This window comes from Lates calcarifer, unplaced genomic scaffold, assembly GCF_001640805.2.
Source record: "Lates calcarifer isolate ASB-BC8 unplaced genomic scaffold, TLL_Latcal_v3 _unitig_5190_quiver_908, whole genome shotgun sequence".
In the NCBI taxonomy this organism is placed as follows: domain Eukaryota; kingdom Metazoa; phylum Chordata; class Actinopteri; family Centropomidae; genus Lates; species Lates calcarifer.
In genome coordinates this window covers 21,840-37,266 of record NW_026117350.1, presented here as the reverse complement: position 1 = coordinate 37,266, position 15,427 = coordinate 21,840, and the positions used below count along the sequence as shown (strand labels likewise).

The following is a 15,427-nucleotide window of genomic DNA, read 5'->3' as shown; positions in this document are numbered from 1 at the left end:
CATCAGTTTTGGAAAGCGGGAATTTAACTCATGTTGTGTATTATACTTCAGTAAAAAGTCTGAGTATTTCTTCCACCACAGACGTTCACATACAGAATCATTATTTCACATTTCAACCTCCTTCTTATTAACACATATTCAAAATGTCTTTGTTTTGTGTTGTTTTCGTTTAATGAATAACAACCAAATTCCAAACCAAAGACCAAAGGTCTTAACAGCAGCTTAAGTGAAACGTTTTAAGTAAATAAGTGTAGAACTGCTTGTTATATACTGTAAAGACATTTTTAAAATCACCCTCTGACCAACAGTTAAAGTTAACACACTTATGAACAACTCACACAATATTTTATTTGTAGACTTGATATTGCTTTGTACGATGTAGTCTAGTATGTCTAGCACATACACATAATTAAGAATTTCTGATTAACAACATACAAACAATACGTAAGCACTGCAAGAGAACAGCATTGTGCACTGTGGCTAACACAAGCAGTATGAAAAGACACCTATTCTTGAGAAAGAACATGACCATATCTTAGTCCGGGCTGTGTTGCTGTAACCATCTCTTAGCTCTGTATCATGCTTGAAGAAAAATTTGGTCAGTCTCTGTTTGAACAGTTTTGAGTAGTGCTTTGATTGTTGTCTGCACTTGAAAAATAAGACTAAGATAAATTACTAAGAGAAATGTAGTTTTGAACGGATAGCTACAGATTACTGCCACAAATCTAAAACGACAGACAAAAAACAGAGACACAAAACCAACACAATAAGATGCTTAACTGCCACAATGGAAAAAAAATTACCCCAAAGAAATTTTAAATGATCATGGACACAGAACTACAGAGACACAGTAAGGATGACCACAAAGAGACAAAGAAGCAGCTGACCATAAATAGATGTAAAACACGATGCAAATGATGCAATAAGACCACAAATAAACAGAAAATGATCACAACGACATGATAATAAAACAAAGAGACTATTAAACAGTTACCTAGCCTCCGCACAGTGCCCACAATTCATGTCAGGGACGCTATAGTCACAGAAACACAAACACACTTTAACTTTCTACAATGAGGAAACAGCCCCAGTGACATAGTTTAAAGAGAAGGCTAATGCTAACGCTCGCCGCTAACGTTAACGCTGACATTCAGGTGTAAAGCAGCCAGGTACAGACCACAAGTAGACCCAAAACGATGACAACGACATGACAGACCGTTATAAACTGTTACAGAGACGCAAAATGTCGGTAAAGTTACTGTTAAAGCTCGTTGTGTTTTCACCGTCCATGTTGGGGATTCACAACTCATGTTAGGGACATGAAAACACAGACACACTCTTACTCACGCGATAAAAACGAGAAGGCTAATGCTAATGCTAATGCAGGCTGCTAACGGAAATGCTAACGCTAGCCGCTGGCTAGTTCGCTCCTTAGCCTTACCTTTACGCTGCAGGTGTATTCAGCGTCCAGCCTCACTCGTGTTCGACATAAAAGCAGCTCCAGAGCTTGTTTCAACGTCCAGGTTTCTTCGGCGATTAGGTTTTCTTACCGTCCGGACAAACCGAGGCGACGGTTCAAACGGTGATTTAAATCTGTTTCCGGTCTTCGTTTCTCCGCCTCCCCGCGCTCCTCCCAGGTCATGACCGATGACGACACTCGACGCGGCCAATGACAACACACGCAAGAAAAACGCCATAAACTGTAAATATGCATCTTTATTTATTTATATAAAGATATTTATATACAGTTTATAGAAATATCTTTATTTATTTATGCTTATAAAGATGAAAGCCCGGTAAAATTAAAGGTAAAACTGAATAAATGACTCAAAACTGAGCCTTCATTTTCACACAGTATGATATTTTGATTTTGTGGTTTAGCTTTGCATTTATCTTAATTAATATATCAGCCTCGTAAAGATTCACTGACATGACACTGTAGGTGATTTCCAACAGTTTTCCTCAGAGTATTTTACATGTGTAAGTCATTTAGTCAGTCCGAATCATATCTGCCTTTTACAGCTATCATCTAAGATACTGTGCATACACTTTCATTTACCTTGTGAATTGTGTAACCTCTCACTGATGCCCCCCAGGTTCTTGGCTGACTCATCCAGTGAGGCCTCTGCACCTTCTGTCAGACATGTGTTGACCTCTCTGATAGCAGAGGTAAACTGTAGGAGCCCAGTCTACAGACACAAAGAGAGCAACAAAACCATAGTTAATCATTCGTAGTAATATGGTTGTGTTGTACACAGGAACATTACAGGACTCAGGATGAAAAGACTTTGAGAAAGAGGATGGTTTTAATCTGAAAGAATAAAGGAACAAGTGATAAATGGTGTTAGCATATGTTAGCTGGTTTAGTTTAATCCCAGCTACAGCCAATAAAATTACAATTTGACATATTTAAACAAAACCAACAACTTCTACTACTTCTAACGGCCACAGACCTCTGTGTTGCAGTTTAACTGGTGGTCACATGATCTTTGTTTATACTCACTTCCTGCTCTCCAGATGTTGCCATTTGCAGATTCATCATTTTCAGTAAAAGTAGCACACAGTGCATCTGCTGAAAACATTGCCTGTTAATGTAAAATGTATATCTGTGTCGATATCGAGATTAAACATGCTTTAAAAAGATTTACAAAGCTCAGTCTCAGTATCTTTCACAGTTCAGATAAACACACTGACCTGATTTTACAGGAGGATGTGGTGGATGTGGATCAGTCAGCTATGAAGCAGGTTCAACATGTTCAGGACTTCTTTTCATTATCTGGCTTCACTAAACCAAACAACCACAGTCTCACTGTGTAGTGGTAAACCTATGATTATCTGATCTTAACGTGAGTGGGTTCATGTGATGAGTGAATATTGAATTTAAAATGATAAGAGAAAAAACACTGACACCTGCAGGTATGTTTTGCTCTTTAGTCTGATGATGAACAAACCGTTCTGGACACGTGATGCACTTAAAAAAAAGTTTCAGTAACATCAGACTGTTTCTGCTGCCAAAGTAGAAACGAGAGAAGTAGCTGGTTAAAGTCTGATGAGGTCAGTCTGACTAAGATGATCATTTATAATTATGGGAAATGTTCAAGTGATAATTTTTCAAACAAAAAAGACCAGAGGGTTTTGATCATGTTTGAAATCTCTTATTTTTAATAAACAGCTGAAATGACAAATGCAACAAAGAAGTCCTCGTTATCATCTTTAAGCTTCTTTGAACATCAGGCACAATTTGGCTTGAGCATTATGTTTTGAAAAGTGTAAAATAAATCATATAAAAAATTCATCTCACTAATCCAGGAATGCCCATATAAAATGTCTCACTTTAAAATCTACTGGGTCACCATTCAGCCACATTCTGTTCCAAAGTTAAACCAGTTCCCTTCACTTCACAACTCACTTCAACTCTGCAAATGTCTCAGGAAAGAAATCACTTTCATACAACACACAGAAATTGATTTTGATAAGCAAATCATTATGAATTGTGATGAAGCACAATGAATATCTCAAAAATAAAAAAGGCTGAAAGAAATAGGTAAAACAGTTTCCCCATGCCTTACACACTAAAAGCTGCCAGCTTCAGCAGCTGCCAGGTACGACGGCAGCAAACAAGCTCTGTGAGAAATCAGCAGTGACACATATTTGTCTGATATATGTCTATATCTCTAAGAAATGCAGATGTTTCCATAATGATATCCACAGCAAATGTCTTTTGAAGAAATCATTTCCTATGTATCACATACATAACAACTTAATAACAAACCCAGTGTATTTTGTCAAGAAGCATTATAGTAATAGAACTTTTGCTTGTATACTTGAAACACAGAGTAACTTTAAGCTTGTGGTACTGCATACATGATAACAGACAAAACAAATATTTGTTTATGTAATGATATCCAGAGATCAACACACACAGTATATGAATTCAAAACAAAGAGAGAATGAGAAAACATCATTTCACTGTCAGGCCGCAGCATATAAAAATATAAAATATAAAATATAATATATACAGGTTTATGTTTATATTATATTTACATAAAGTTTAAGCTAAAAAAATATTCACAGACAATATATATACAGAAAATATTTACAGTAAGTATTGGCTCACTGAAGTCCTATAACTAGCTCGTTAAGCTTTTCACTAACTAAAACCACTGTGATTTTATGTCTGAGATCCAAATAACAGATAAAATCTCAGTCCTTTGTCTTTATTCAGGCCTCAACATCAATCCCTGTTCACCAGCTTATATAAATGCTGTTAAGCAATTTTTAAGAGTAAAACAGCATCAGGTATTATTGCCTCATCTCACAAGCTGCATTTTGTGTTTTTGCTGATGTTTTAAGGCACAACATACAAGCTATAAAATACATTCTGAGATTTTAATCTAAACCTGAGATTTAACAGCAATAACACTGATTATTTAAGGTAATGGTCCCTTTTAGTTTGAGTCTCTGATCTTTTGGAACTTAAGTTTTAGGTTTGAGTCAACCAATAAGATATAAATAACTTTTTTAAAATTAACTTCATTAAGTTTTGTTAACTCATTATTCAGTACCCTGTCTGACTTCTACACAGCTCTATCTCTTTCATTTGGGTACTATGTTGACTCCACAGTCGAGTAAATGAGAGAAAATAATACGTATGAAATACAAAGAGCATTTAGAAACATCATGGTTTTCTAAGCAAAGTGTGGTAATAAAAGTCATTCAGTCTCAACATACATGTTAATCTATACTGAGCTTAAACAAAGCTCTGTAATAAAAAGCCCCTGAATGAAACTTGTTAAATCTTTGTTGATTCTGTGACAGAGTGGTACTGACTCTGCTGAAGAGCCTGAAGAACAACATATGTGTAACTGTCCAAATACGTCCTGTCCAGACTGTATAAAAACTGTAATATGTATTTTATCAAAACCACTCAGTCAGTCCAACCAACAACTGACCATTACAAGTTTGATAAAGCATCTCCTGAAGGCAGAGGATTGTATAGTCTCACACACACACACACACACACACACACACACACACACACACACACACACACACACACACACACACACACACACACTCTTTGTAGATGTAACGCTAACACTCATTAAGTGTTACTGAATGTCTGTTATAAGAACCGTTCATCTGTGGACCAGCACCTGCAGAAAAGAAAACAAGGGCAAATATTAACATCAACTTCATTCTGTACAGAAATCATTTTAGTGGCCAAACTAAACCAAACAGACTGTAGTTACTCCATCATCTGTTTTCAGTTAATCCTAGAGACTGAAAGGTTTGAACTGTTTTAGTTCACTTGTGAATTCATTTCTATTTTACAGGTTACTCTGTGCTCAGTGTTACCCTGGAGTCAACCACCAAACATACAGTAAAACACTGCCCAATAACAAGGACCACTGTGAGCAGTTACAGGCCTACACTTTATTGATCTCCCTTTATAGAAATGACATGTTATTAATGACTAAAAGCACTCAGTGTTAATTGAAACACTGCAGTAACTGTGTGTGTCACAGTGTCAGTCAGCTTTCATTTCTGTGTTGTTTTCTGGGAGTTTGTATCCACTCGTGCAGTGTTTGTTCAAAATGCGTCTGTCAGTGGGGACTCAGTGTTTTGCCTGCGTTAATCCACTTTACAGTTTGTTACTGTTAAACTTGTCTGGGTGCTGCACTGCCCTTTTAGTGTAGGTCTGCCTTTTTCTTCACGTCACAATTTGTGAAATCCTGTCTGCAGCTATTGCAAATCAGTGAGCAGCGTTTGATAAACCTGGATTTTCTGGATCTTATTTCATGCTCACTGCTGTTGACTCTACCACAGCAACCTCCAGGGATATGTTAACATAGAGCTGTTTTCTGAACATTTCTGACAAAAAAATATAAAATATATTTACACTCAATTACTACATCACGGGTTGCCATTGTAAGTGGTTCTTCTGAAGGCCCGTTTTCGTTTGGAAGGCCATTCCTCTGCTGCCATGAACCTGCAAATGGTTAAAAAATATAAATCCATTAATATTAATATCCAGATTGGTAATATATAGTGATTTCACTAAGTATTCAGACCCCTTTGTTTTTTTCTTACTTTATTGTTTCACAGATTTAATCTTAGATAGATAACATTTTCTCTATCAATCTACAGCCAATAAATCATAATCATTCCATTTCCATTAAAAATGTATTCAAAATCCAGATTGTGGTCAGATGCATCTTCTGTGCTTTAGTTATCATTGAGATATATAGATATCTACAACTTGACTGGAGTTCACTTGTGGCAAACTGAACTGATTGGACAGAGTTTATAAAGGCAGCTATAGGTGTGTTTATAAGACTCCAGAATTCACTACACTACATGTGAGAGGAAAAAACCAAACCATGAGGTCTCTGTAGAACTGTAGTTTGTGGGGCTGTTGGTTTGTACTGCATTATATTAGCATCACAGACTATATAAAATCAACATCTCCTCACCACAGTTTCAACACAAACTGAACATTAGAAGATCTGTGAGGAGGATTTAACTGGTTTACTGACTTACAGGTTTTAGCAAAGTGTACCTAGTAAACTTAATATAATGGTTTATCTGAGAAGTTTAAAACAAGTGCAAACATTTTGTCATTGTGTGCAGCACATTAGACATGTTGAGACAAACACATTATTTAAACTTACCTTTTTTAATGTATCTTGTGATGAACTTTGGAACACCACACAGAACCAGATGTAGACCCTCAACTCCAAGAGTGAGAACAACTCCAATAATGAGTCCAACAAGAATTCCAGGGATCCAGTTGTGGGCAGAGTCCCCACAGGTACTCTCTGAAACACATAATAAAACAGTTAATGTCAGAATCAAAACTGTGAAATTGTAACTAAACAAATGATGATTGTGTTTTATCATGAATTTCATCATCTTTTTACACCAGGTTTTAAAGAGGAGAAAGAGGACAAATCCTAAATGCATTTCAACTAGTTACCTTCTCATTTATCTATGTAAAGTGAATCAATGTTAATTTTGATATGAAGAGATGTTTCCACAAATAAAAATAGGATGGAAAACCACAAGAAGCTGGAGAAGGTCATAGGGGAGACAGGTGTGAGAGACACAAAGCTGAGGTATTCCTATAATTCCTAAATCCATCTACCCATCTCCACTTTCTCTTCAATGGGTTTGTAAACAATGACAGAAACTAAAATACAAGGATGAAGAATTTCATTCACTGTCAGTCACAGTCTCAAGGTAAAGTTCCTATATCACGTGTAGCTGTTGCATAAAAGTCATTACTATGCTGTAACTGTTGCACATCAATAAATCTGACTCTTCTTATTTTACGTGCTTTGTACATCACATGTACCTCCAGAGCAATTTACATCGATTTGGAGGAAGAAAGTGTAAATTCAGTTTCCTCCATCTTTAACTGTGTGCATGCTCTTCAGATCTTTAAAGTATTTGAAGATTTAAACACCAGTTAAAAGAAATCTCACCAGAGAATGGTACATAGATGTCATCGTCAGTCACATGGCCGATGTTCTCCTGTGTGGCTACACAGCGGAAGCGGTTGGTTGTTGTCTTGGTCACAGTGGTGCGGAGGGTAACGTCGTAGCGTCCTCCTCTCTCTGAGACATGTGGCTCCTCAGCAGGGAGGATGCTTCCATCACTGCTCTGCCACTCTACCTTAGGCTTTGGAGAAGCCCTGAGAACCTCACACTGCAGCACCACCCCGTCCTCTGAGGCATTAAGAATCTTCAGGTGTGGACGTGGAGCTGCACCTGTAAACACAGCATAAAGAAAAATGTATAAAGGACAGCTACAGCACTAAATGTAGTTTAGTAACACTGTTGTGTCTGACCTTTCTCTGACTGTGGATGTAGAATATATTGTGTTTGAGAGAAGTAAAGAAACAGAAACAGCACAAGGTAAACCTTTGTCTAACAGGACATGATAGTAAGTTGAGCCTTCCCTTAGAAAGAAAAATTTCTGACATTAGTCTGGGCACAAAGATTTTCGTAATCTATTTTTATTTTGTTTTGGAACAATATATAGTAGTGCTGAACAACTGATCTACAGAAAACTAATCACCAATAATTTTGATGATCAATTTCTTTTTTGTCATTTATCAAACAAAATTGCCAAAAGTTCAGTGGTTCCAGCTTCCTACCTGCACAATTTAATATCATTATAAACTAAATATTCTGGGATCTGAAAACTTGTCAGGGCAATCTCACTATTTAAAGACAATTATCAATTAACCATTAAACCATTAATTGAAAAAAATAATCAAAGCTTAAATAATCATGGCACAGCTCAGTTCAGATCAGTGACACATTTTTAAATTTTGTCAATGAACAATATTGTGTCACTGATTATTATTTCATATCATCATGGAAAAAGTGCCTTGAAATTATAAAAAAGCATCTTTCAGTTGAAGATAAAAGGTTTTTGCCAGACAAGCTGCTCTCTTTATCATGACCAACACATACAGGCTGAAAACAGAGAGATCTGGAGACATCAGTGGTGAATAATGTTACTGATCTCTACATCTGAAATGTGTGTGTTACAACACTGCCTCTATGAGGAGGCTGGATTTTATTCAAATATTTTGATACAATACCTTCACATAAATACAGGCACTCGGCTGTATCACAAAGAGCCATTAAACAAACAACCTCTTAAGCTCAGATGCTTCATCAGTTTTAAGTGATCAGTCAAAATGGTGCTGGAGGCTACAGGTAGCTTAACAGGTAACTAGTCTCAGGTGTGAGGAAATAAACTTGGAGTCATGTGGATTTGTGGATCATTTGGAGTCATGAGCGAAACGGTCTGTAAAAGCAGGACTGGAGGACTCATAACAACATGTAGTGTAGTAGTAGCAGTGGTATTAGTTGTAGTACAGCTTCAGACAGCTGATAAAAGCTGCAGATGTAGAGATCAGTGAGACTGTCAAAGTCAAGACTCACAGCTGAGTATTTTTCTTGTCTGGCTCTAATACATATTTAAATAAACATTCTAGCTCAAAATTAAAATCGTATAATTATTAGATTGAGATTTGTTTCTCTGGTGATTCATAAATGTGTTTTCACTGGAGATTAATGACCTTATTTCTAGAAGGAGGTAAAAATGCTAATGCTAATATTTTGTCCAAACAATACTAGAGCTTGAGTCACTGCACTTAGATTAGCATGATCAGCTAACATGCAGTTTACTAACATGACCACAGAGAGAGCTGCAGCTCTTTCTTCCCACATTACATTCTGCCCCGTCTTTGTACTATATTGTGTGAGAATAGTAACAAATAAAATGAAGGTATTCCATCAAAAAAATAAAAATAAAAGAATGATGTGGAGGCACACACACAGATGTAGAAATCAGTAACTCACCAGAGATGTTTCTGTTTTTAAAGGTCCGTTCTGAAAGACATAAATAAAATGTTATTTTTGCATAGTGCATGTTAGCATTGTACACAAGATAATTAAACAAGAGGCACTCTGATTGCCTCATGTCCCACCACGATCTCCATGACAGGGGAACATGTATGCTCACACTATTGGTGGTTTGTAATCAAGAAAGCCAACAAAAGTTTTAAAAAATAAAATAAATAAATACCAAATTAATATGCAGTTTACTGCAACTACGCACATCATAATCAACTCCATGTAAAAGTACTTCTGTAAGTATGAAGTTTCTGTTAAGTATTGTTCACAAGAAAAATCTGTTTCCTCCTACTTAAGCCAATTAGCATATTAATTATGTAAATTGATGCACTAGGGTGCTCTAAAACCTAATCAGATTAATCAGAGTGAGGTTTCACAAAAATGTATCAGAGTAAGACGCCAGCATGAAAACATGAGCAGAGGTTCACAGATAAAAAGCTATTGATTTAATGAGTGAGCTGTTTAGAATACCATCTCTTAACTAAACTGATCATAAGACAAGATGCATTAGGACCTGTCTGAGCTCAGTAGGTGGATCTGATTAACCAGGACTCTGCTAACTAATAAGAAGTTTGACTCCAAAAAATGTGACGCTACAGACAGAGGTTCTACAAATATGAGCATGCCATGATTACCATTACCAATACTGACTGAGTATAAACTGATAATGGTGTAGTTGAGCTGCATACTTGTGAATGCGTCATTTTTAGCAACTTGCAAATTATAATAAGGTAAACATGACCAGTGTGGACACAGCATTAGAGATGTCTGCCACATGTAAGTTAGCTAACAAGATAAAGCCAAATTAACCAGTTATCATAGCCCTTAACTGTGTCATCAAAGAAAGGTGGTGACAAAAGTTTGATTGTCACAAAATAACTAACATAAATTTAATTGATATTTAAGGGCATGGGAATGATATTCTCCAACTTGTATCTTCCTGTGATTTGACGTGGCCCTCTTGCTCTCCACTGGGTTCAAACATCTTTTACAGATGAGCTTTGCAGCTTGCCCTGACACTTTGTAAGCCAGATCACTCCCTAACAATTCATTATTGATTGGCTGTCCCAGGAAGTCTCAAAAGTCTCTCCAAAATGCTGGATTATTCTATGTTCTTCTTCCCGTGTTCTCAGATTACAGGCTGAGATTACAGGCAAACAGCTCTAGAGACACAGATCATACAGGCAGGCAACAGGACAACTCACGTGGCAGTATTTATAGGTGCTTATGTGGAAAAGAAGTGGAAGCAAAGGAGGAAAAGAGAGGAGAAATCAGGTTGTTAATCAAATATTTGACAACTACACTAAAACCTCTGTTAGACCTTCAGGAAAACTGAATATCCTACAAATGTACACTGGGGCTGAATGAAATAAAGTTAAAGCAAATATAATAAAGAAAACGTTAAATGTGATACAATTTTATGCATGACATCTACATCTAAAACAGTGGTAGTGGTATGTTCTAATTAGTCTGAGGTCCTTTATCAGGACAACAGAAATGTTAAAACAATGAACCAAAATGCAAAACAATATCATTGCCCAACGTTAATATAAGGTGTAAGACTGAACCCTAACAAGTCTAAGTTAGGAGTCCAAAAATAAATCTGTGACTGAATCAAAAACAAGGTCAACAAAACAAGTCATATTCATCAACTGAGTTTAAATCAGCGCATAATGCTTTTTGAGACACAACACTAGTTATATTTGGAGGATTAAGAAATCAGGAGTACTGCAGTGAGCAATACAGTACAAACTGCTGTCTGCTACATTTCAAACTAAACACTTCACTGTAAGTGTGTTGTTAAATCATCATCCAAATTAACATAAAACAGACACAGAAAACAGAAAAGCACAGTCCAGGCTCAGATTGCACAATTCTATCCATTACTGCCAACATATTGTTCCTGTAACTGGAACATCTATAAATTAACAGGTGCTCCCCTCCTGTCTCTCTCTTAATACAAGTTTTGGGTTCTTGACAAAAAATAAATCAAGAATTTGCTGTTTCATCAAAGTACTCACCAACAATGAGCTCGATGTTGAAAATCTTTTCTTCTGGCTTAAGACGTGGAAAAGCACAGGTGTAGTTTCCTCTGTCTTCTATCTTTGTGTCTCTGATTATTATGGAGGCGTTACCATACTTCAGTTGTTCCTGAAAATGTGAGACCCGTCCTTTAAACTGCTCATCCTGACCTGGACGGCCGTTATTGTAATGACTGCCAGCATCGTACAGGAACACCTCCTTCTGACCATCTTTCTTCCAGTCAAAGAGCTTCTGTACGATGTCCTCCTTGGTGCTCAGAGAGCAGGGTAAGATGGCGTCATTCCCTTCAACCACTCTGACAACACCTGGCCCTGAAAGAAGAAGTGCATTTAATCATTATGTTTGAACAGAGAGCAACCAGATGTTACCTACATGTTGCTTAGATTACTCTGCAGTTTAAACAGCAGTTTATGAGCATTATGATGCGCTATTAGACATAATAATCATTTTGGAAGATGCAGTTTGTGCTGCTGGCAGAATGTTATACATCATACAGCAGAGTGTTTCTGTCATTTAACCTACTGAGCTTTGTATGAATGGGGTGGTATAAAAAAACAAAAAACAAAATATTATAGGCTGCTTGTTTACTGCTCTATCACTTACATCAGGTTGTAGATTTTTATCCACACACTAACATATATATATATCCTCTCTGACCAGACACCTTAGGTAAAATAGCCAGTGTGCTGCACTGCAGTCTGACAGACAATGTCCAGGGTGATAATTAGTGCTGTGCTGGACAACTGAAGTCTTTTCAAAAAGCAACTTTTCATTCACACCCATTCATAGTTATTTCTTGTCTCTTTTTTTTCATAACACCAGCTAATCAACCTCAGGTGTCCGTCTACATCTGACTTCACATTAACAGAATTCAAAGTTATGAACCTGCATATTCTCACACAGCGAATGAGCCATCACAACACAAATTTAAGACAAAACCATTAAACCAATGCAGAAAACCTGTAACACAGCAAACCAAGCAGCAGGTTATAACTGCAATGCACGCACAATTAGAGGTCTGCGACTGATGTTTATTTTCATTATCAATTAATCTGCTGATTATTTTTCTGATTGACAATTTCCCTACAAAATGCAACAGAAAATGTCAGTTATTGTTTCCCACAGACCAAGGTGAAGTCTTCAAATGTCACATTTTCTCTGACCAACAGTCCAAAATATTAAATTTACTATCATGTGTGACAAAGAAAAGCATCAGGTACTCAAATTTAAGAGGCTAGAAATAATAAATGTTTTACTTTAAAATGCCTAAAACGGTGAACAGACTTTCTATAGCTGGTAATTGATCTCCTGTCGATCAATGAACTGCTGCAGTTCAACGTGACTGCTGATTGCTATATGTCAAAATCACTTGGGGGTTAGAAGTAATAGCATTGCTAATACTTTACTACCACACCACAACATCAAAAAGACGCTTATAATGATGGAAAGACTTCTGCAGGAAACTCTCATGATAAACAATGTAAACAACAACATCATCGAGTTTGTCTCGTGTGTATGTTTAAAAAAATCTTTTACGTTCACAACAAACCAGCGTGAGGAGCACAGAAGATGGGGCGTAGCACAGGCTAACATGATAGCCTTCACCACACAACATGAACCACACAGATTCTGGCTAAACTACATATTATAACATTAAAGGCTTTCTTACCGTGTTCATGTCCATATGTGGTTCCAGTAAAAACCAGGAGACAGATGAAGACAAGCAGAGGAGCCGCAGTCCAAAACATTGTCTTTGCTAGTTAGCTAACTCTTTACAGCAAACTCTTTAAGCTATTGCTAGCAAGCTAACGCAGTCAAAACTTGCCAAACAAAGTCAACCAGTCGTTAACCAAGATGTTACAGAGATGTAACAATTAATTTCCCGCAAATTGACAGCTGGGGATCTTAGACACTTGTATAATTCAGGGTAATCAGCTCGTTGCGTCGCGTCTGATAACTACCGTTATCGACACCGGAACACTCTCTAGCGTTAGCTTCTTGGGCGTCTTTCTCAATGGCGGTTTAGGTGCACTACCGCCACCTTTTGAATAGGAGTGGAGACCAGCATGGCTCTCGTTATTATATTCTCCTGCTCCAGTCCGGTTATCAGGTTATCTGGATCAGGTTTATTGCAACATCAGGTTTATTGCTGATTCCAGCCTACAAACCTCTGATCTGCAGGACAAAACTAACCACCAGAACAATATAGATGGACTGAGGAGGCTTCTTCAGCATTACAGGACTGTTTTGTCCCTACAGCTTGCTGTGGTCCCTGCCTGCCCCAAGTCCTCCATCACTGTGCCTGAGCCTAAAAAAATCACCTGCCTCAATGATTACCGCCATGTCGCTCTAACCCTAGTAATAATGAAATATTTTGAGAGGAAACTTTTAAAGCACATCAAGGATGCCACCCCTGCTGGTCTGGACAATCTTCAGTTTGCCTACAGGGGGAACTAATCAACAGAGGACGCAGTCTCAGTAGTGCTCACACAGCTCTGTCAAGTTCATTTCTTCCAATCCATGTTCTCTGACTTCTATTTTTGACACAGATAAATGAAAATGACAAGAGGAAATCCAACGCAACATGAATGCAAACCCCAGTGTGTACCATAGACTGTATATAAAAGGGTGTTTACAGAATTTACCCATGCATGGATATGTGGGGTAGAACCTTTTCAGCACCTGCATCTTAAAAATAATGATGAGAAACAGTGAAGAGGAGGTGGTTTCTCTTAAACAACAATCATTCAGAAAAGGAGCCTACAACAATAAAATTCATCTAATAAAAAAGGAATTCATCTCACTCTCTCTGGAGTCATCTTTTTCTGCCTCTGCCTATTATAAGTATCTAATAAGTTATGTATCTGTGAAATTCTTGTTAGATGCTGCAGTTGGAGCCAAAAAAGCCTTTCTGATGAAAAGTGAAATGTCTTCAAGACCTCAAGCAAGAAACATCAGAAATAATGTTCATGTAAGCTACAACCAGAACAGGATACTCAATTTACTGACTGATAAAGTACGAGCAACAGTATTTGAACGCACCACCCTTCAAATACACTTCAGCAAGTATAGCATCGCCATTCATATGCACTGAAGTAAGAACAATCATTTCTAAGTGATGTTTGTACTTTAGTAGCCAAAGTACTGCAGTGCCTGAACGCACCGCCGCTCAGATGCTCTTTAGTGAGTGTAACTGCAAGTAAACGCACCACCGTTCAAATGTACTTTAGTGAGTACAGCTGTTACATTCAGTTCAGTAGAAAACGAGCCTGACACTACGATTAACAGCACAGCAACTTGGTATTTACAACAGTAATATTTTCTGTAGCGCTCGCCGTTCTTGAACTGTTAAAGATGTGGTAACGTGAATCTAAACTGAGCGGACAACAGCTCCGAGACTCACCTCCATATCGTCTTCACCACCAAGTTCCCAACATTCAAGTGATTCTCTCGCAGCGTTTTCCTTTAAGAGACATTTCACTGACGGTTTTGTTGAAAAGTTTTAACCATGTATTTCCTAAAACCGCCATACTGTTTGAACCTCTTCTTCTTCTTCTTCTTCTTCTTGTTACTGACGGATCGTAAAACTGTGCACACTGCCACCTACCGTTCACAGGAGGGTATAGACTCAAACTGTGTGATATGTGTAAAGATCACTTCTCTCTGAATATGATCTCTTCCTTTAAACTGCTTTACAATAACATATCTGATGTTCTACAATGATTTGTCCTTTCATTGTAAATTCATGTTACCTCTTAAAGGCTTCACAAATAAATAACGTGCAATAAAAACACATGTTCAACAGATTCATATCTTCACAAAAGACATTTCAAACAAACTGCAAAAATCAGAAAGGAATTCATGGCAACAGAGCAGGTCATTCAGACTCAGGGTCAGACTTTGGATGAAATAAAAGATTTCCTGGTCTTTAAATATCTTGTAGAGATGAT

The 15,427-nt window shown here is 37.4% G+C and overlaps 1 protein-coding gene across 1 annotated transcript; it reads right to left on the bottom strand.

Moving 5' to 3' along the window:
* Positions 1-3,133: 3,133 nt before the first annotated feature.
* Positions 3,134-13,480, bottom strand: LOC108873901 (butyrophilin subfamily 1 member A1). The gene is made up of 6 exons (XM_018662250.2): positions 13,147-13,480; positions 11,456-11,788; positions 9,381-9,410; positions 7,488-7,772; positions 6,675-6,821; positions 3,134-5,156 (listed from the first exon to the last, which is right to left on the bottom strand). Exons 1-6 carry the CDS (start codon positions 13,223-13,225, stop codon positions 5,095-5,097), a joined length of 936 nt encoding a protein of 311 aa, XP_018517766.1. The 5' UTR covers positions 13,226-13,480; the 3' UTR covers positions 3,134-5,094.
* Positions 13,481-15,427: the final 1,947 nt, after the last annotated feature.